A 20,539-nucleotide genomic window follows, 5' to 3' on the forward strand; every position below is an offset into this window, starting at 1 on the left:
TGGATCCGGCCCGCGGGCCGTAGTTTGCCCACGGCTGCACTAGACTGTGTCCAGAATTTCTAGAAATAAAAGGAAAATAATACACTTTTTTTAAAGGTTAACAATGGGACCTCTTTAAATTTAGGAATACTTCACCTAAAAAGGAGAGTAAGGAAAATACTTTGAACCTATTATTTGAAAATTTAGCTGACATTCTACTTAAAGTTTATCCTGTGGTTCCTGACTTTTCAGATAACACTGTATATATGACTGGACAATCCCAGATGCCCAAATAAACTTCCATTTTACCACTGCCTAACAAGTATAGACTAGCATTTAGAATGACATGTAAATATGCCACCTGTCTTTGAAACATTGATCCTTGCATAAAAACAAATACTTGTTGAATTAATGTTGGATTAATGATTGACTTAATGAAAATCAAATTATGGAAATTTTGGAATTCCAAATATGATCATTTAGAAACACACAGTGGGAACTTTGCTAAATAATCATATATGGCATCCAGACTTTTCTTATTAGTAAGACTCCTCAGTAAATGCTAATTTCCTCTTTAGTTTCTCAGGGCAAAATCTTAACCTACAATTCAGTATGTTACTAGTTAATAACCCATAATAGGCTAAAAATTAAAATCTAGGGTATTGTGAGTCATTTACTTTTAGGAATCAAATCAGGAGTTGTGAGATACTGTTCCAGGAATAGGAGTTGGGTTTTCATCATTAATCATTAAATAAGGGCTGTATTATATGGTATTCTGTAACTCAGAGATGTGAATATTTAACCCTTTTAGGGGTTATTTGCATTTTAAATTTAGTAGCACAAATCCATGTTTAGTGGACTGAATATTTGCAGATTATTTTGTAACTGGAAAAGATACTAATCTTTAAGTGCCTACAAAAATCTGGACTTTGAGTTCCTACAAAGGTTTGAGCTTATCATTGACTTTGACCACAGTTCTAGGAGGTAAACTAAAGGAAGCACAGTTTGATGCCATATTAATATTAGGGGTTCAAATCCCTGCTCCTTGATTTTCTAGATGTTCAGTATCTGATATGGGAAAGTTGCTTAATTTTGAATTTTATTGCTTCCATAAGTAAAGTGAGGAACCATAGACCTCTAAGAGATGTTGGATTTAAGTGAGATAATATTCATAACTTTGCATAATGTCTGGCCTATAAATGGTTAATGAGTAAATGTGTTTCTTTTCTCTGTGCCCACTTCATTTTACTGATGAGAGTACTAGTTAAGGCTTGGAAAGGAAAGTGGCTTTCCTGGCTAACATTCCAGTGAAGTTCTCTCTGTGATGCTTCTTAATGGGAAGCCTTAATGTTTTCATTGCCTATTATAGGACCTCTCATTTTTCTTGTTCCCTAAACTGGGCTTAGCATCACTCTGCAGTTTTCCCCCTCATTTTGTAAGTTGGTCCACAGGGTTTAAAAAACAGTTGGTAGCACAGTCATTCAAAAGAACTCATTAGAGCAGTGGTTCTCAACCTTCCTAATGCCGCGACCCTTTAATATAGTTCCTCATGTTGTGGTGACCCCCAACCATAAAATTATTTTCGTTGCTACTTCATAACTGTCATTTTGCTACTGTTATGAATCGTAATGTAAATATCTGATATGCAGGATGTATTTTCATTGTTACAAATTGAACATAATTAAAGCATAGTGATTAATCACAAAAACAATATGTAATTATATATTCAATATGTGTTTTCTGATGGTCTTAGGCAACCCCTGTGAAAGGGTTGTTTGACTCCCAAAGGGGTCGTGACCCACAAGTTGAGAACCGCTGCATTAGAGGATGTCCTCAGAATGATATACTCAACTTATTGACTTGAAATTGTATATTTTTACATATATACAATGCTTTCATTATTTTTTTTTTAAATATTGTTCTTTACTTGACAGGTTGACGAAATTAGAGAGATGGTTGATAATGATTTAGGTTTCCAGCAGGCTCCACTAATGTGCTATTCCAGAACTAAAACTCTTCTCTTTATTTCTAATGACAAGAAAGTAGTTGGCTGTCTAATTGCAGAACATATCCAATGGGTAAGTGATTTTTAGAGTGTTCATATATAGTTTGACATTTAAAGAGTTTATTATGTAATCTTGAATAACATAATCCTAGTAAATTTATGAACATTTAATGTAAGGAAGAGTGTGAATGCAAAATTTCTGTGTGTTATTCTTTACAACAATAGAGCTGTATTTTCAGTGGGTATTAGTTTCTCAAGTCAAGTATGTAAGATAAAAATTGTATAAATCAAAAATACTTCTAAATTTTATTTAGGAAGTTTCCACGTTGGATACTAATGTAATGTCTGTACCAATTAGTCCCTTCTGTATTGGAATAAAGAGTTGGAAAACTATAGCTCTAGGTCAAAATCCAGTCTGTTTTTGTAAATAAACTTTTTTTTTTTTTAAAATATATATTTTTATTGCTTAAATTATTACAAAGAGTATTACATGTTTCTGTAAATAAACTTTTATGGTAACATAGCCATGCCCATTTACTTACATATTGTCTGTGGTTTCTTTCACACTACAAAGATTGAGTTAAATAGTTGCAAGAGAGACCAGATGGCCTTTTATAACAAGTTGCCCACCTCCAAAATAGGTCACCACTTCTTTGGTTGAAATCTAGATGATGAGTTGGCTTGCATTTAGGATCTAAATTGTACAAAAACACAAGCAGTAAAATCAGTAAAAGGAATATGTTCACATTATGAGAGTTAAGTAGTAACAGACTAACTTAAGAAAACAAAAGATTCTGAACTCTCCTTAATCATGCTCACTTTGAGGCATACCCCATTTGAAACTTGTCTCTTTTTAGCTGAGTTCTTACTGATGAATTCAATACTTATTGAATTTGACTTCTATTCAGTTGGTATCTTTTAGGTTGCTTGCAAAGGTGTACTTCATCATGAAATTTTCTAATAAGTCAAAATAAGTGTGTGAGTTAATTTCTGTATGTGAAGCTATTTTTTTTAAAAAAAAATTCAGCCTGAAATTGTGTAGTTTTATGAATCTTGCTGTTTATAATAACAAAATTGATTTCAATCAATAGCTGATAGAGGAGTTTGGGAATATTAATTTTATATAAAATGACTAACTCATGAAAGCTTGCCATATTGAAATTGAGTTAATTTTACATTGTGCAAAACCCTTGTGTTTTTTTCTATCTTACCTAGTTCTAAAAATGACTTGCAGTAGAAGTGTTTAGACTAGAAGATAGATATGTAATGCTTGCTTTTTGTGTTGTTGTTGTTAATTCTTAATTGTATTGTCTAATTATTTTAAGTTTAATACTAGACTGGTGGAGAAGATGTATGTTTTTAAAGCACTTTGTTTTTTTTTAAGAAAGAGATGAGTGTGTGGGGAAAAGTACTTTTCTAAATTCTTGATTACTCTGCCATCCCTATTCCTAGTTCCCACATAGCCGTGAACCCTAGAACTATGGCAGCAATCACAAAAACCATTGTTATGACTGCTGAGTTCTTAAGATGTACTTTTGCTGGTCCTTAGGATGTGGAAGGTAGAGAAAACTAGCATTCAGTTCCTATTGTGTCAACCATGATGACAAGGTGCTTTGTATATATTACCTTATTCAGTTTCTCAACAATTCTCAGAAAGAAATGGATATTTCCAATTTATAGGTAACGAACTCAAGCTTAATGAAGTAAGTAACTTCCTCTCTTGGTTATGTAACTAGTAAGTGAATTAGAACAGAATGTAGATCCAGATCTATTTCCTAAAATGAATGTGAAACCATAAATAGTCCCCATAAGTTTGTTAAGAAACAAGACAAATGTAGTGACCTCCTCACTAAGGTTAGTACTAGATAATTGCTAAGTAATATGCTTACTTGAAAATTTTTTCCAATTTTGATACCTATAGGGCTACAGAGTTATAGAAGAAAAACTTCCAGTGACCAGGTCAGAAGAAGAAAAAGTCAGATTTGAAAGACAAAAAGCCTGGTGCTGCTCAACATTGCCAGAGCCTGCAATCTGTGGGATCAGTCGAATATGGGTATTCAGCATGATGCGTAGGAAGAAAATTGCTTCTCGCATGATTGAATGTCTAAGGTAATTTGAATGTAATCCTTCACATTCTTTTTAGTACTTTAGGAAAACTTGCCTTAACTTAATAATATTATTTATAAATTATCTAAGCCTTTTATTCATTTTTCTTGTGCTTTTATCACTTGATTTTTAATCAAAGGTATTGAGGAAAAGACCCAGACGAATTGCATGTTTTGGTTTTTTGTTCTTTAAAGAACCTTTGCTAAAAGATTAATGGAGAAGGTTAAAATTAGTCATGCAAATGAGGTTTTTAGTTCAAGCTCTTGTTTTTGTTTATTCATAGAATCCCTATCTACTATCTATTGATATAGTTTTCAAAATAATCCATCATTGTTTTAAGTGAGATTCTAAGGCTCTGAAATCTTAGCGCCTTTATGTGTTTCTTTTCTCCCCCTTATTTTATTACTGAGTCATGATTCAGAAGGGCTCAGATCTATCCACCCTTTTCATGACAAGAGGCAGGTCTGTTTTTAGCTCTTTCAGAACTAAATCTAGAAAATGCAGCTGACTAAATAATAGTCTTAAATAAGGGTATTGCTCCTTCTTTAAACCTTGTAAAACTTAGATTTTATAACAATCATAAGATTGTTCTAGTTTATAAAAACATAAAACAGTATAGCCATTGTATTTGTTCTGTGATAGTGAGATTGACACAATAAGCTTCCTATTAAAGCACATAGAATTTTTACTTTTTTCACTTATTGATCATTCTTGTTTCTGGATTATTCATTGCAAATATATAGAAATACAATTAATTTTTTAAAATATTGATATTGTGTCCTATAAAATTGCGGACCTCATTTTTAATTAGACTCTAGTACATTGTTTTGAATAGTAGAAGTATGTGCAGAGATAGCCTTACCTTGTTCCTAATCTTTGGGGAACAATTTTCAGTCTTCCATCATTAACATTTGGTGTTCCTTGCTGTTCTTTTTCAGTTTGAGAAAATTCCTTCTACTCAGGGTTGTTGAATATTTCTATCGTGAAAAGGGGTTGGGTAAATGTTTTAAAAACCATTGTTGCTTTCATAAATTTTTTTTACCTCAAATTATTATATTTTAGATGAATAGTTATTTTCAACATTTTGGGCGTATACAACATTACCTAAAAAGTCTACTCAAACTGTATTTGACAGGTTTTTCTAATTTTAATGATTCCTAACCCTATTAATAATTATTTTACCCTTCCACTTCCCCACCCCTCTTATTTTTAATAGGAGTAACTTTATATATGGCTCATATTTGAGTAAAGAAGAAATTGCTTTCTCAGATCCCACTCCTGATGGAAAACTGTTCGCAACACAGTACTGTGGCACTGGTCAATTTCTGGTATATAATTTTATTAATGGACAAAATAGCACCTAAAACAAAATCTTGCCTACAGTACCAGAAGACATCTATTGAAGAGTGGATTGGTTGCTGACTTTAACCAGGAACTAGGGCCATTTTTGTTACAATGAACTCAGGACTGGCAACAGCCATGAGGTTGTTCCATTTTCATAAAAATTGGAAACAATGCAGTAATAGCTTATTATTGTTTTGTTTTTTAAAGAAGATATTTTATTATCTTTTACAGAAATTTATGATTAATGTATTTTATCTATAGTTATTTAGACATGTTTACATGCAGCAGATACTTGTTCATAGTGGACTGAAAACTAATGCAAGGACTATGGTCTCAGTGATAAGTATATTTTGAAGTTCTTAATATGGAAATATACCGGTGTAGTTTGGTACTGTATTTTTTTTAATATATTGATCTGCTGATACCAGTTACAGTTTTAAAGATTGTATTTTCACAGAGCGGAAACCAGTGTTTTTAAGCTATTATTCAAGAAGGGTATAATATTAAGTGTTTAGGAATTCAAAGCTAATTTTTTAAGGGCCTGACATATACTTTGAAGGAATCTCCACTAAAAAGCAAAGCTCCAAATAAGCAGAAGGAATTTGGAATATTGAGCTTTTCCTTCCATTTCTCTCTTTCCTGCTCTTGAGGGCAGAAAGAAGTGGAAGGTTGTAAAGAATTGAGTCTCCTTCTTGGAGACATATAAGTGACTAGAATTAGGAAGGTACCCTCTAAAGTTTATTATCCTTTTATTCTGATTTTACTTCTTAAATGGCAACTGGGCACACTTAGGCTGTTAACAGAACTCCAAAGAGATTTATAAAAACCCATGAAATAGTTGCAAGCTAAATATTAATGACTTGGTATCTGCTTGTTATTCCTCAGAAATACTACACTGAGTATATACCCTCATTACTGGACTTCATTTTGATACTTGTCAATCCTTCATAGTGCCCTCTACTTTTAAAGGGTTTATATGTTGAAAACTGCTGTGGCCTTTTATGACTTGTATATAATGTAGGATAAAATAATAAAATACTTGATAGCTTTTTCTAAGTAATAAATGAGTGGTGTGTTGTCATTTGTGCTTTTTCAGGGAGTTTAAGTTTGATACCTTAAAAAATGATGAAAATGCTGGCTTCTTAAAAGATTAGTTTTCGCCCTAACCGGTTTGGCTCAGTGGATAGAACGTCGGCCTGCGGACTCAAGGGTCCCAGGTTCGATTCCGGTCAAGGGCATGTACCTTGGTTGCGGGCACATCCCCAGTAGGGGGTGTGCAAGAGGCAGCTGATCGATGTTTCTAACTCTCTATCCCTTTCCCTTCCTGTCTGTAAAAAATCAATAAAATATATTTAAAAAAAAAAAGATTAGTTTTCACCAGTTTGCCAAAAGATCAGCATGTCAGCAACAACTCCTCTGAACTTTAATAAAAGGCAAATCCTGACATGAGAATATAAAGAGCCACAGCCCAAGAATGAAGCACCATAGTGATTTAATATAGATTATTTTTATGAGCTGAAATTATATCTCCATTAAAGAATGGCTAAAAGTTTGGACCTTAAGATTAACAGTCAGGTGTACATTTTATCTCTCAATAGATATATGCTTTTTAAATTTAGAGAGTGGTTAAGGCCCTATACTTGTTAGGGGTGTAACGATAAGGCAGTATAAGTATTTTCCTCTAACTCATCATGATGGTCTAACTTTTGATACTCCCTTTCCCTTTGGGTTGAGACTTTTGTAGTTATGCTTGGTCTTAATGCTTGCCTGACAGGGACCATAATTGTTTTAAAATAGGATGAAATTTTCAGGAATAGTGTAGCTGCTCTAGTAACTGTTAATCTCATAATCCAGGTCCAGTTTCCATGCAAGCCATAGTATGCTTCTTTAGGGATACTAAATTTGGCAGTTTCAAGGAGACCTGGGGATAAAGAGGATATATTGATTGGTTTAAATGTTGTTATTAGGAAATCAGTTTATTTTCATGTTTATATTTTTGACGATATCGTCTCTCACATATCTTTTATAATCTAGGTATTTCCTTAAGACTAGTATTAATAATATCTAACATTTGAGTTTTTGTTGTATGTCACTCCCTGTGTATGGTGCTGCATTATTTTATTTAGTTATCATGACAACCTTATGAGGTAGAGTTTATAAATAAGGAACCTGGAACTTAGAAGGTAATGAAGAGACTATTAAAGCAGTCTGAGTAAAAAATTTTGAAACATTGAACTAAAGCTGTGTTGTATGGGATGAAGATGAGAGAAGATGGATAAACTCTGAGACAATACAGTGGAAGATTTGGTGCGAGTTGATAACTGACCAGAGAAGAATCATGGCAAAGGATCTAGGGTAATTGGGAATTTTGATTTGGGTAATTGAGTAAATGTATTGACTGAGAAAGGAATACTGGAGAATTATGTTGGGAGGATTGGATAGGAAGGATGAACTCAATTTTGGTAAAGATTTTAAGGTAGTTGAATATTTTCCAAGTGGCGATAACCTATCTAATAAAGAGGGAATATGCTAATTGACCCTCATGCCATCGCAAAGATAGCGGTGCCCATAGCCAATAAGGAGGGAATATGCTAATTGACTGCCACACCCTCAAAGATGGCAGCGCCCACAGCCAATAAGGAGGGAATATGCTAATTGACTGCCACACCCTCAAAGATGGCAGCGCCCACAGCCAATAAGGAGGGAATATGCTAATTGACTGCCACACCCTCAAAGATGGCAGCGCCCACAGCCAATAAGGAGGGAATATGCTAATTGACTGCCACACCCTCAAAGATGGCAGCGCCCACAGCCAATAAGGAGGGAATATGCTAATTGACTGCCACACCCTCAAAGATGGCAGCGCCCACAGCCAATAAGGAGGGAATATGCTAATTGACTGCCACACCCTCAAAGATGGCAGCGCCCACAGCCAATAAGGAGGGAATATGCTAATTGACTGCCACACCCTCAAAGATGGCAGCGCCCACAGCCAATAAGGAGGGAATATGCTAATTGACTGCCATGCCCTCAAAGATGGCGGTGCCCACAGCCACAAGATGGCCGGCAGGGGAGGGCAGTTGTGGGTGATCAGGCCAGCAGGGGAGGGCAATTAGGGATGACCAGGCCTGCAGGGGAGGGCAGTTAAGGGCAACCAGGCCAGCAGGGGAGGGCAGTTGGGGGCGATTGGGCTGGCAGGGGAGCAGTTAGGTGTCAATCAGGCTGGCAGGGTAGTGGTTAGGGGGTGATCAGGCTGGCAGGCAGAAGTGGTTAGGGGCAGTTAGGCAGGCAGGCAGGCAAGCGGTTGGGAGCCAGCAGTCCCGGATTGTGAGAGGGATGTTTGACTGCCAGCAGTTGGACATCCCCCGAAGGGGTCCCAATTGGAGAGGGTGCAGGCTGGGCTGAGGGACACCTCTCCCCCAGTGCACAAATTTTGTGCACTGGGCCTCTAGTTTGGTATATAATTGGATATGTTGATCTAGAGTTTAGGAGATTAAATTAAGGGAATTTATGAATATAGTTATTTGAAGATTTAGAAGAGCTCACCACCCTGAGATTTATAAAATGAAAGGGTAGGAGAAAGTTGTGAGGAACATTATTACTTGAGATGGCATGCCCAAGAAGAGTAATTGAAACTAAGGGAAGAGTCTCAAGAATAAAAAGAAGAGTCAACACTGTCACATCACAATTGAAGGCTGAAGAGTGACCTTAGAAAAAGAAGAGGGATCTACAGAGTGGTGGAGGCAGTATTGGACCCACAGAGTATTGGACACAGTAAGTATGTACTAGCAGTCACAGTTAAACTTCAAAGGAGGTTGATTCTACAATTGCTGCTTATAAAGGGGCTTTTAAATTTTGTCTGCTGCCATTGAATAGTTGTTTCATTATAAAAATGACTAGTATATAGACATTATAGGAACCACAGGTATAGACAGGAACTATTTGGTTTTATTTGGGGTATGCTCTGGTCTGCATGGCCATGCAATGATTTTATTTTGTTTGAATTATAAATGTCACTATTTTGCCAGTTCATAATATAAAATAGTGAACTTGGTGTATCTACTAAAGGCATGACTTTCCTTTTTCTTTCTTATATAACTTGTTCCATCTTTTGTCATAGTCACTGAAGTAAATACCAAGGAAAATACAGTGTGAATGGCTTTGTCCTTAGCCTCACCTTCCTGGAATCACCTTTAGTGAGGGTTTTTCAATGAAGCCAGGGTTTCAGTGTTACAGCAATATTATCTTAGACCTAGAGGAAATTTAAGGGCCAGTTACAGTGACTAAAGAGACTTCCAAGAAATGTTTGTCTCTGGATGTTGTTCTAGGTCTAGGTAGCCGAATAGGAAGGTACGACAGTTTCACAGCTTTTAGTCTTTCCAAGGCAACTGTTTTGGAATATGTAGTGGAACACTGGCAGTTTCTATTTGCTCTTGAATTTGTCATCATACTTGTATTTATTGCCCCTCCCAAGGTAATGGGAGCCTTTGGCCTAGGAGACTGTTTTCATGGTTCTACATAAAAGTCTATTATTTTAACAGTCTATAGAACTAACTGAAAGGCATTATTCTGGAATAGTAGTTACTCTCCTAATTTGGTAAAATTAGTTCGAGTTTAGAAATAAATTGGGAGATTAACATCTTATGTCATATTACACAGTTCTTGCAAACCATTCTGCCTCAACGAAGGACAGCAAAGCGAGTACAGTTGTCATCTATAAATAAAAGATTGGGGATATGTGTACAATGACTATTTCTAACATCTCTTGAATAATCATTTATAGATCTGTCTTCCATAATTATGTGGAACTCTGCAAATGGACATCGTTCTGGATAGTTATTTAACACTTTGATGGACTGTTATGCCAGGATAGTAGAATCTTAAGAGTCATCCAACCTGTGATATATGGACTTCCAGCCTTTCTTGGACACTGTCAGAGTCAGGGAGCTCATTCCATTTATGAATATATCAGAAAGTTAAAGAAGACAAACTTTTTTATTTTGGGTGTGAGAGAATTTTAATACCAAATTAAATGGAAGGACAAGAACATACTGTAGACACAAGACAATTTAAAATCATAAACAAAATGTGAGGTAGACTAGTGAAATTCACCAAATTTTGGTTAAGAAAATTTTACAGTAATAAAGTTAACACAGGTGCCTCCTTTTCTAAAAAAAAAAAAAAAAAGCATTTGCATAAATTACAGCCAAAAAAAACCTGAATACAACAATTCTAATTTTACTTTACATTCAGTATTAACCTGTGTGAACTGTCATAGTTCAACAGGTCCATAGGTTAATTATTATGGAGGCCTAGAGAACACATTCATACCACAATGTTTCTAAGGAATGGCAAGGCTTGAAGCTGAACACACCAAGGTATGTATTAACAAATCATGGTGTCCTGTGCTTGTGCAATTTTATCCTTAAAGGAAGGAGAAGGACCTAACATTCTCTAAAGAATTATACTGTTAAGGTGATTTTAAAAGATTTAAACCTTAGTAAGAAAGACATTGAAAAGAATAGGCAGATCAGTTTGAACTGTCTATCATTGGGGTGATGGTCTTTTGACTTTATTCTGGTATTTCCTTCCACAGGGTTAAATAGTATTTAAGAGATTATAATCACTTGATTTTTCAGAGTGCAGCCTTAACTAATACGGAGTACCTGCATTTAAGTAACTACTTTAAAAATGTTCTTCAGACTATGAAGCCATAAAGCCAGAAGAAAACCTGAGAAGCCATCTGCCCCAGCCAGGTACAACTATTTTAGAATTATTTCAAGTATTTTATTTGCCCTATATAGTAATATAATTGGAATATTGCACAAACAGTGGGTTTCTTGATATCATTTGCATTAGGCCCTTTCAACCAAACAGGAACATTTGAAATACATTCATATCTAAATCAACCTACTTCAAAACGTACCTTTGCCAAAAATTCTGTTATACTAAAATTAGGGAGTATTTTTAAAGCATACATAAGGCAGATCAGATCCTCTTTTAAGGACAATTAAAAATGGGGTTTAAAAGAATTGTTCATTCAAAATATATTTAAAGCATCATAAGTAACTATATTAAAACCAAGAGATCTGCAAACCATTTTCAGGTTAGTATATTCCATCTTACTAGCTGTAAACTCCTTGTTATCACAAGCTAATAAAACTGGTCAATTAACACTATTTGTTCTAAGTAAATGCAGGCTTAGTAGACCCCCTTTCAGTAGTTTCAGGCCATAAATAAGATAATTCAAGTAAAAATGGCCATGTTAAGTGGGGATAAAGTGGTACATACGGGCTAATGAGAAAAATGTCAAGAGGTTGTGTGATGAGAATTGGAGTAATTTAAGAGTAAACTTACAAAAAATTTATTTCTAGAACATTTTCTAAAAATCTGTTTTTAATTTTAAAATAATGGTGAGAAATTTATAGAAACTTATGCCTCCTACTATTGATACTGAACAAACACTTCCCTTGCTGATTTTAATGAGCCAAAGACTTTTTAATGGAATCTTCCTTACTCCTTACAAAAGAATCTACTGAAAGACAGTTCTGTCTCTTTCTATGAGCTCATTTCCCTTTTCATCAATTTCTGTGTAGTTGTCAGTATAGGCAGATAAAATGTTCATTAAGTGTATCATTTATTTATTTTTATTATTATTAAGGTATTACATATGTGTCCTTATCCCTAAGTGTATCTTTTAAAGGAAGCTTTGCTTGGGTCTCTGAAAAGAAACAAACTAGTTCCACTCCATACAGAGCCATTGCGTGACATGTAACTTTGCTGGTGTCAACTGCTTAATTACAACCAAGCAGGGTGGGCATATGGTGACTGCCAAAAGTTCCTTAATTGGCTCAACTACTGAATCAGGTTTCTTATTATACAAGATTAATCACTGTTCCATATTCTCATAGACATGGTGTGCTTAGAGACTGGAAACATTTTTAAAGAATGGAAAAAGCAAAGTAATTTAAGCAAGGAGAAGCTGCTATATACACAGTGCCTGCTCTGCATTTACTGATTTGTTTGTTCAGTTTAAATAGTAAACTTTAAACTCCTGTGGAAATTTTGCCAAAAGTTTCAATACATATAAGATTATAAATCTTAAACTAACACTGCACAGAGAAAGACAAAGCTACTTCTTTTTTTAAATACAAATATCTTCTACATTCTATCATTTCAGACCCCTGAGTAATACTGTACCAAAGTACAGATCTGAAGAGAAACTGAGGGTTCAGGCCTCAAACGTTAATCTTCAATTAATTCCACACCAATGGTGTCTCATGTAACACATTCAGGCTAGCTAATGCTGAGTCAGCTTTACCCCTAACAAGGTGTAGTAGAAAACACAATGCAAACTCCATGTTCATTCTCCAAAGTATATCCTCCTCAGGCTCTGCGGGCAGACCATGTCTTAAGTAATTGCATAACTGCCTAAGGTGGAGTTAACCTGAATGTAAGGTCCTGAAATGGAACTGAAAGAGAGTAATGCCCCCAAAGATTTGGGGCATTCTTTGGAGAACAGACAAATATGTTGCACTTTGCTCCACAGTGATTGTACTTTAAAGGAAAAAAAACCCAAATAATTGTTTCTGCCCCACTCCCCCTAGGCATCCCTTTGCTATTTTTGGTCTCTTCAAAAGTTCATACATGACGTCCAGTAAGAAAATACAGGGGCTTGTCTTCACTGCTGTTAGCAGTTTGAAATTCATCCCGGAGGCGGAACTGCCACTCATCCTCTAGTTCTAAGCGGACAATTGTCTGGCGTAAGGAGCTTCTGTCTTGGCAAATGACACACAGGGTAGCACCTTTGGGAAAAAAAAGCAGAAGTGCATTTTAGGCTCAGGAATTGATAAGGAACTTTACCACCTCTCTACAATGTATCCCCTAAGTCAGTGGTTCTCAACCTTCTGGCCCTTAAAATACAGTTCCTCATGTTGTGACCCAACCATAAAATTATTTTCGTTGCTACTTCATAACTGTAATGTTGCTACTGTTATGAATCGTAATGTAAATATCTGATATGCAGGATGGTCTTAAGAGACCCCTGTGAAAGGGTCGTTCGACCGCCAAAGGGGTCATGACCCACAGGTTGAGAACTGCTGCCCTAAGTGAACACATCTGAGAACCAACATATTAGGAAAGTAACCCATCATTTAAATTTATTGTTTATTTTGAATAAGTAGTATTACAGATTCAAAAGTCTGAAGGAGTGTAAAGTGAAAAACCTCCCAATTACACCCTCCCTTCCCCCTGTGGTAACCAGTGTTAAAACCAATGCTATAATATTTCTCATGTGTTACTCTCAAGTAGGATTTCTCAAACTCAGCTCTATAGGACTGGATTACTCTTGGTTGTGGGGCTGCTCAGTTCTTTTGTTTGTTTTTTTAAACAGAACATGATTATATTTAATACACAAGTTTGATACAACCAAAAAGTAAAACACCAGAGTAAAATAGTAATAAAAAACATGGTATTTCATTTGCAGTGCATGAGAAATGGTTAACATCTTTAGTCATAAACAAGCTCTTAAAAACCAATATCGGAGACAATATAATGCAAGGAAACTGGAAAAAATAAAATGAAGTAATACAAGTGATGATTAAGCATATACAATGATTTTGCTGAGCAGCGATGAAGAATAATTTCTCTGCAGTATCACAGTGAGCAGAGTAAAGACACTGACACCTAATATTCTTCAGTTTTGAACAGTGTTGTACAGTTTGAACTCTCAAAAACACTGGGAGGCAGATTAATGAGAAGGATCTATAATTAGGAGAAAAGCTAGTTTTTAATCTACATATAAATTGAGTATTTTTAACAAGAGCAGTTCCAATTAATTGGAATTATTTCAACAAGTTAGTTGACTAAATTCAATAGGAATGATATAAAAGCATGTTTAATGCAGAGAAAATGTGTGGCCAGTGTAAGCGCCTAAAACACTATTTGCCTATCAATGTATCAGCACAACCCAGAAGGGTACACACAAACTCTATTAGCAGATGATAGCGTAGGGAGTAGTCAGTCGTACTGTGATCTGTATATATGGGGTCTGGTGGGTACCAGAAATACTGAGGGGACATTTTACTTTGCAGTATTCCTGAAACTAATACAAAATAATATTGAATGTAATCTAATTGAAAACTAAAAATTATATAAAATGGGGGAGGGTAAAATTAAAAGGAAAACAAAGGTACATAAAGTAATAACTACATACTTAACAAATTTCTATGTCGCCTAGAATCTAAAAAAGATTATTTTTTGAATAAGTAGTATTACAGATTCAAAAGTCTGAAGGAGTGTAAAGTGAAAAACCTCCCAATTACACCCTCCCTTCCCCCTGTGGTAACCAGTGTTAAAACCAATGCTATAATATTTCTCATGTGTTACTCTCAAGTAGGATTTCTCAAACTCAGCTCTATAGGACTGGATTACTCTTGGTTGTGGGGCTGCTCAGTTCTTTTGTTTGTTTTTTTAAACAGAACATGATTATATTTAATACACAAGTTTGATACAACCAAAAAGTAAAACACCAGAGTAAAATAGTAATAAAAAACATGGTATTTCATTTGCAGTGCATGAGAAATGGTTAACATCTTTAGTCATAAACAAGCTCTTAAAAACCAATATCGGAGACAATATAATGCAAGGAAACTGGAAAAAATAAAATGAAGTAATACAAGTGATGATTAAGCATATACAATGATTTTGCTGAGCAGCGATGAAGAATAATTTCTCTGCAGTATCACAGTGAGCAGAGTAAAGACACTGACACCTAATATTCTTCAGTTTTGAACAGTGTTGTACAGTTTGAACTCTCAAAAACACTGGGAGGCAGATTAATGAGAAGGATCTATAATTAGGAGAAAAGCTAGTTTTTAATCTACATATAAATTGAGTATTTTTAACAAGAGCAGTTCCAATTAATTGGAATTATTTCAACAAGTTAGTTGACTAAATTCAATAGGAATGATATAAAAGCATGTTTAATGCAGAGAAAATGTGTGGCCAGTGTAAGCGCCTAAAACACTATTTGCCTATCAATGTATCAGCACAACCCAGAAGGGTACACACAAACTCTATTAGCAGATGATAGCGTAGGGAGTAGTCAGTCGTACTGTGATCTGTATATATGGGGTCTGGTGGGTACCAGAAATACTGAGGGGACATTTTACTTTGCAGTATTCCTGAAACTAATACAAAATAATATTGAATGTAATCTAATTGAAAACTAAAAATTATATAAAATGGGGGAGGGTAAAATTAAAAGGAAAACAAAGGTACATAAAGTAATAACTACATACTTAACAAATTTCTATGTCGCCTAGAATCTAAAAAAGATTATTTTTTAAATATATTTTGATTTTTTACAGAGAGGAAGGGAGAGGGATAGAGAGTTAGAAACATCGATGAGAGAGAAACATCGATCAGCTGCCTCCTGCACACTACCTACTGGGGATGTGCCCGCAACCAAAGTACATGCCCTTGACTAGAATCAAACCTGGGACCCTTCAGTCCGCAGGCCGACGTTCTATCCACTGAGCCAAACTAGTTAGGGCTAAAAAAGATTATTTTTAATGAATACATTTTAAATCTACTCTATGATAATAAGTAAAATCAGAAATATATGGGAGCCCTGGAGGAGGCCTCGCAATGGCACGTCCTGGGTTTCGGTATTAACGTCTCCAGCTTTCCATCCCCTGGATTCAGTCCAACAGCAACAAGGACAACAGTCAACATGCCTGCTTACAGTTCTCTCCATGCCACCCTTTAGGTCACCTTGGATATGAGCTTTCTCACTCTTGTGTTGCTTGACAGGGAGTGTCCATGGCCATGCTCAAGAGGCATTTCTGAGCCTTTCTGAAGACTGGGTGTTTCAGATGGTGGCAGAAGCAATGGCACGCGTCCTGTTCCGTCATCACATGCATATCACCAGGGGGGCTGCTCTGTTCTTATAGGATGTCTAGGAACATCCCTGGCTCCTACCTACTATATTGCCAGCAGCAGCAGTGTGACAACCTAAATATCTCCAAATGTTGTCAAATGTCCCCTGCAAGGCAGTCACCCCCCACTACTGCTCCAGATGTGTGGTTTTTTTTTGGTGTGTGTATAATTACCTAATTTCACCTATACTCCTAAAGTGGTAATATGCTGTAGTGTACACAGTATTCTGAACCTTACTTTTTTCACTGACCTCAGAGGTCATCTTGTCAGGATTATTCATGATGCCTGATTTACAGTTTGTTCTTAGGTAAATCTAACTAACTCTTTGTATAGTGCATACTTGTCATAACTCAGTAACCTGATTTTTATTAAAATTAGGTTATATGAGAAGCATTACTTCTCTTCTTGCATCGATTCCTTCCTAAACTTAATAGTGGTGAAACATTTAATGTCACAAATCTGGCTATTCATCTAGTATTCATCTTAGTATATCAAGACTTGATTCCTCAGTTGAAACCAAGATACTCAATTTACTGGCAAAAAATGACTGTTAAAGTGCTTTTTAAAATATATTTTTCACCTTTGTATTTTGTCCAATGGGAACCAATAGCATTCACAAGCAAAATACTAAATTTGATTTACCTTTTAGAAATTTAAATTTCTTAAGAAGATCAGCACCTACAAAAGAGTCACAGAGGTACAAGAGGAGTCCACTGAAAAACACCCCTTCACAGTTGACATTGCTGGAGTGGGGTCTGGAGCTGATGTAGCATATGGCCACCTGGAATGATCAAGCAGAAGGAGCATGGGCATTTCAGAAGCAAAATGTCTGCACTTTACCTGAATGAGTCAGTATCTTCCTCTTTAGCTGTCTGTTTCAGGATAAGGGAAAAGGGTTTTTTTTGTTTGTTTGTTTTATTGAAACTTAAATGAGTTGGTTATTTAAGCTTTGCACCTCTTCTATTTAGTGTACCAAGGTTTAACATATTTAAAGCTTCTAGTTTATTTCTCATAATCAGAGATGGTTATGAAAGAATTAGTAGTAAGAAACAAAATAAGCCCCTCCATCTAAGAATGTTTATAAAATAAAAAAGCCGCCTTCCACAGAAAGGCATACTGAGGAAAGATAAATGTTTAGATCAGCTTATTAGTGAGAGTAAACATTTTTAATCAGCTTTTCATGTAGATAGACTTAAATTTTCAATTGGTTAGAAGCTTCAAACTGCATGAATTAAATTTTTAGGTCTGTATGGCTTCCATGTAACCACAGAAATTACAGGTAAGTGAATGAGATAGTTGGAGGACCTTGAGAAGGATGGAATGACTAAAAATGTGGGCCAGACTGCTTGGGTTCGAGTACTGGTTCCTTGAGTAGTTGTGTGACTCTGAGCAGTCTCCTTCATTTCACCATATTTCATCTTCCTGCTCTGTAGAGATGATAGTAGTACCTGATTCATAGGACTATTTTGTGAATTAATATAAACAGTAAGTATTCAGTGAGTGTTAGCTGCTGTTAGTAGTAGTGGTATTGGGATTTTGTTGTCCGACATCTAAAGCCCTGGATCTTGGGATGGAAGAGTTGGGAAACCTGGGCTGGACATGTAACTTACGTTGATACCATGAAAGTGTGGTATCTGATGTAAGGCTCCTTCTACTTATAAAATTCAACAATTCATGTCCAACCCACAGTGTAGACTTATGAGAATGTAAAATATTTACAGTTAAATTTTAAAAATCAGTTTTTTAAAAAAAACTGTATTTATTTCAGAGAGGAAGAGAGAGGGAGAGATAGAAACATCAATGATGAGAGAGAATCATTGATTGGCTGCTTCCTGCACACCCCCTACTGAGGGGATTGAACCTGCAACCCAGGCATATGCCCTTGACCGGAATCGAACCTGCGCCCCTTCAGTCCGCAGGCTGACGCTCTATCCACTGAGCCAAGCCGGCTAGGGCTAAAAATCAGTTTTCAAAATTAAATATAATTGGTTTCAGTCTTTAGAGATTGTCAACACATGCAAAGAAAAAAAGGCAAGAAGAAATGTAGTATACCAAAATGTTATTGTTCCTATTACAAGTGATTTCATTTTCTAATTTATACCTTTTATTTTTTAAATTCTTTACAAGGAAGATATGTTCTTGAATAGAATAAAATAGAATATTTAAAAACAGTACTGATAATACCAACAGAAAGCTTAGTGGTAGAAGCTGTTTAAGTCTTGAAGGCTATTGGCTATCAGTGGTCAGAAGCCTAAAGGTACAACTTGCAAATTTTTTTATAAAGTAAAACTGATGGAGAACTTGAGACAGAGAAGAGAAAGAATGACAAATAAGGAAATCATGGAAAAGAATGAAGTGCAGGAGTGGAAATGACAATGATAAAGGTCTCCATGATACCTTAAATTGCTCAGCAATCATTGAGCTCCTCTTATGTGCCTACAATAGTGGGTAAGACATAGTGGTCCTCTGGCATGGGGAGAAATACCATCACATGATTAAAATATCTGATGAGTGGATTAAAAAACTGGTATATCTACACAATGGAATACTACACTGTTGTAAAAAAGAAAGAATTCTTACCATTTGCAACAGCATGGGTGGACCTGGAGAATATTATGCTAAGTGAAATAAGCCAGTCGGAGAAAGGTAAATATCACATGATGTCACTCATTTGTGGAAAATAATGAACAAAAAACTGATGGACAAAAATAGATCCAGAGAAGCATCGAACAGACCACCCAACCTCAGAGGGAAGGCAAGGGAGGGTGAGTGGGTGGGAAGAAATCAATCAATGAACTTGTATGCATATATGCACAACCCAGGAACACAGACAATGGGGTGGTGAAGGCCTGGGGTTGGGGGAAGGAGTGGGCTGGGAGAGGTCAATGGGGGGAAAAGGGGACATATGTAATACTTTCACAATAAAAAATTAAAAATAAAATAACATTTAAAAATTAAAAAAAAAGAGATCAACCAAAGGGCTTGTATGCATGCATATAAGCATAACCAATGGACACAGGCAGTAGGGGGGTGAGGGCATGTGCTGGGGGTGTGAGTGGCTGGGGAGAAGTTAATGGGGAACAAAAGAGACATGTAATATTTTAAACCAGCGGTCGCCAACCAGTGGTCCATGAGGTCTGGAAGGTTGGCAACTGCTGGTTTAAGGAAACCTTTGGAGCAGCGGTTGCCAACTGGTGGTCTGTGAGGTCCGAAAGGTTGGCGACTGCTGCTTTAAACAATAAAGAATTTTAAAATAAAATATCATCTGATACATGTGATTGGGGGGGAGCAAACAACTGTTTCTGCCCAGCTGAGGTAGTAGGCTTCTCAGCAGAGCTGACCTCAGAGCTAAGCTTTGAGTGTTCACTGGCTTATTGTGGAGAGGTGAAATGTGTATGGGAAGGGACGACTACCATTGCACCTTGTGTAAGCCTTTGCATAAATGAGTCTGTTACAGGTTCCTTTTTGTCTTTTTCAAATGGGAACTAAAATGGAAAATAAATGGATGGAAGTGGGTAAAGCACAGTACTAGCCCACGCCCCCTTTACCTCTGGTCCAATGTTAAGATAGCAATCAACAGCTAACACAGGACTCTTGAAGTTCCGGATGGCTTTGGGGAAGAGTTTGTATGAGGCGTGCTGAAGGAACTTCTCCAGAAGGAACTGCGCAGGGGCTGCCAGTAATGTGTGTTCACTGTCGGGAGCACAGACATACTGAAGAGGCAGGATGGGTGCTAAGCTCTCTGACACCTGAAACGAGAGCCGAGATTATCATGGAAAATGTGTTTGTCAGTGATGAAGTAGGCAAGGAAACTGCATTGCATCCTAGCAGTCCCCAAATAATAGTACAACAGTGACAAGTGCTAGGCTCAAATGTAAGTCTGTCCTTGGCTTCTGAAAATGTTTTTCACTTACTACAGAACAGTACTGTCGTATCTAACAATTTACCCACAGCAAGAACAGGAGACAATGGAAAAGCAGGCTTCTTTGAAAGTTACTGCATTTAGCAAGTACATTGTGAGGACCAATAGGAAGCCTATTATAGTGCTCTGGATGTGGATGGGATTTATCACAACTGAGAGAAAAAAAAAAGCAAAGGTTTCTAAGCTTACTGGGGATCCATGTTATAAATGATCAGATACCAGTATCTCTTAAACAGAAAAGG

General features: G+C 36.2%; 2 protein-coding genes across 4 annotated transcripts in view; one reads left to right on the forward strand and one right to left on the reverse strand.

Moving 5' to 3' along the window:
• ESCO1 (establishment of sister chromatid cohesion N-acetyltransferase 1) overlaps nt 1-6,494 on the forward strand; it is a 28,274-nt gene extending 21,780 nt beyond the window's left edge. The window contains exons 9-11 of one of the 2 annotated variants that reach the window (XM_005861603.2): nt 1,914-2,057; nt 3,906-4,093; nt 5,307-6,494. In XM_005861603.2, coding sequence (XP_005861665.1) covers nt 1,914-2,057; nt 3,906-4,093; nt 5,307-5,454 — 480 coding nt within the window. In that variant the 3' untranslated portion in view covers nt 5,455-6,494. Of the gene's footprint in view, nt 1-1,913; nt 2,058-3,905; nt 4,094-5,306 lie in introns of those variants that run through there. The other variant, XR_313302.2, reaches the window with a different exon arrangement.
• A 4,692-nt stretch (nt 6,495-11,186) lies between these two features.
• The window catches only part of GREB1L (growth regulation by estrogen in breast cancer-like), a 140,066-nt gene continuing 130,713 nt past the window's right edge, over nt 11,187-20,539 (reverse strand). For both annotated transcript variants that reach the window (XM_014535943.1, XM_014535942.1), the window contains 3 exons: nt 19,924-20,124; nt 17,018-17,156; nt 11,187-13,239 (listed from right to left, as the gene is read on the reverse strand). In XM_014535943.1, the coding sequence (XP_014391429.1) occupies nt 13,076-13,239; nt 17,018-17,156; nt 19,924-20,124 (504 nt within the window). In that variant the 3' untranslated portion in view covers nt 11,187-13,075. The remainder of the gene's footprint in view (nt 13,240-17,017; nt 17,157-19,923; nt 20,125-20,539) is intronic.

This window comes from Myotis brandtii, unplaced genomic scaffold (assembly GCF_000412655.1).
Source record: "Myotis brandtii unplaced genomic scaffold, ASM41265v1 scaffold154, whole genome shotgun sequence".
NCBI lineage: Eukaryota > Metazoa > Chordata > Mammalia > Chiroptera > Vespertilionidae > Myotis > Myotis brandtii.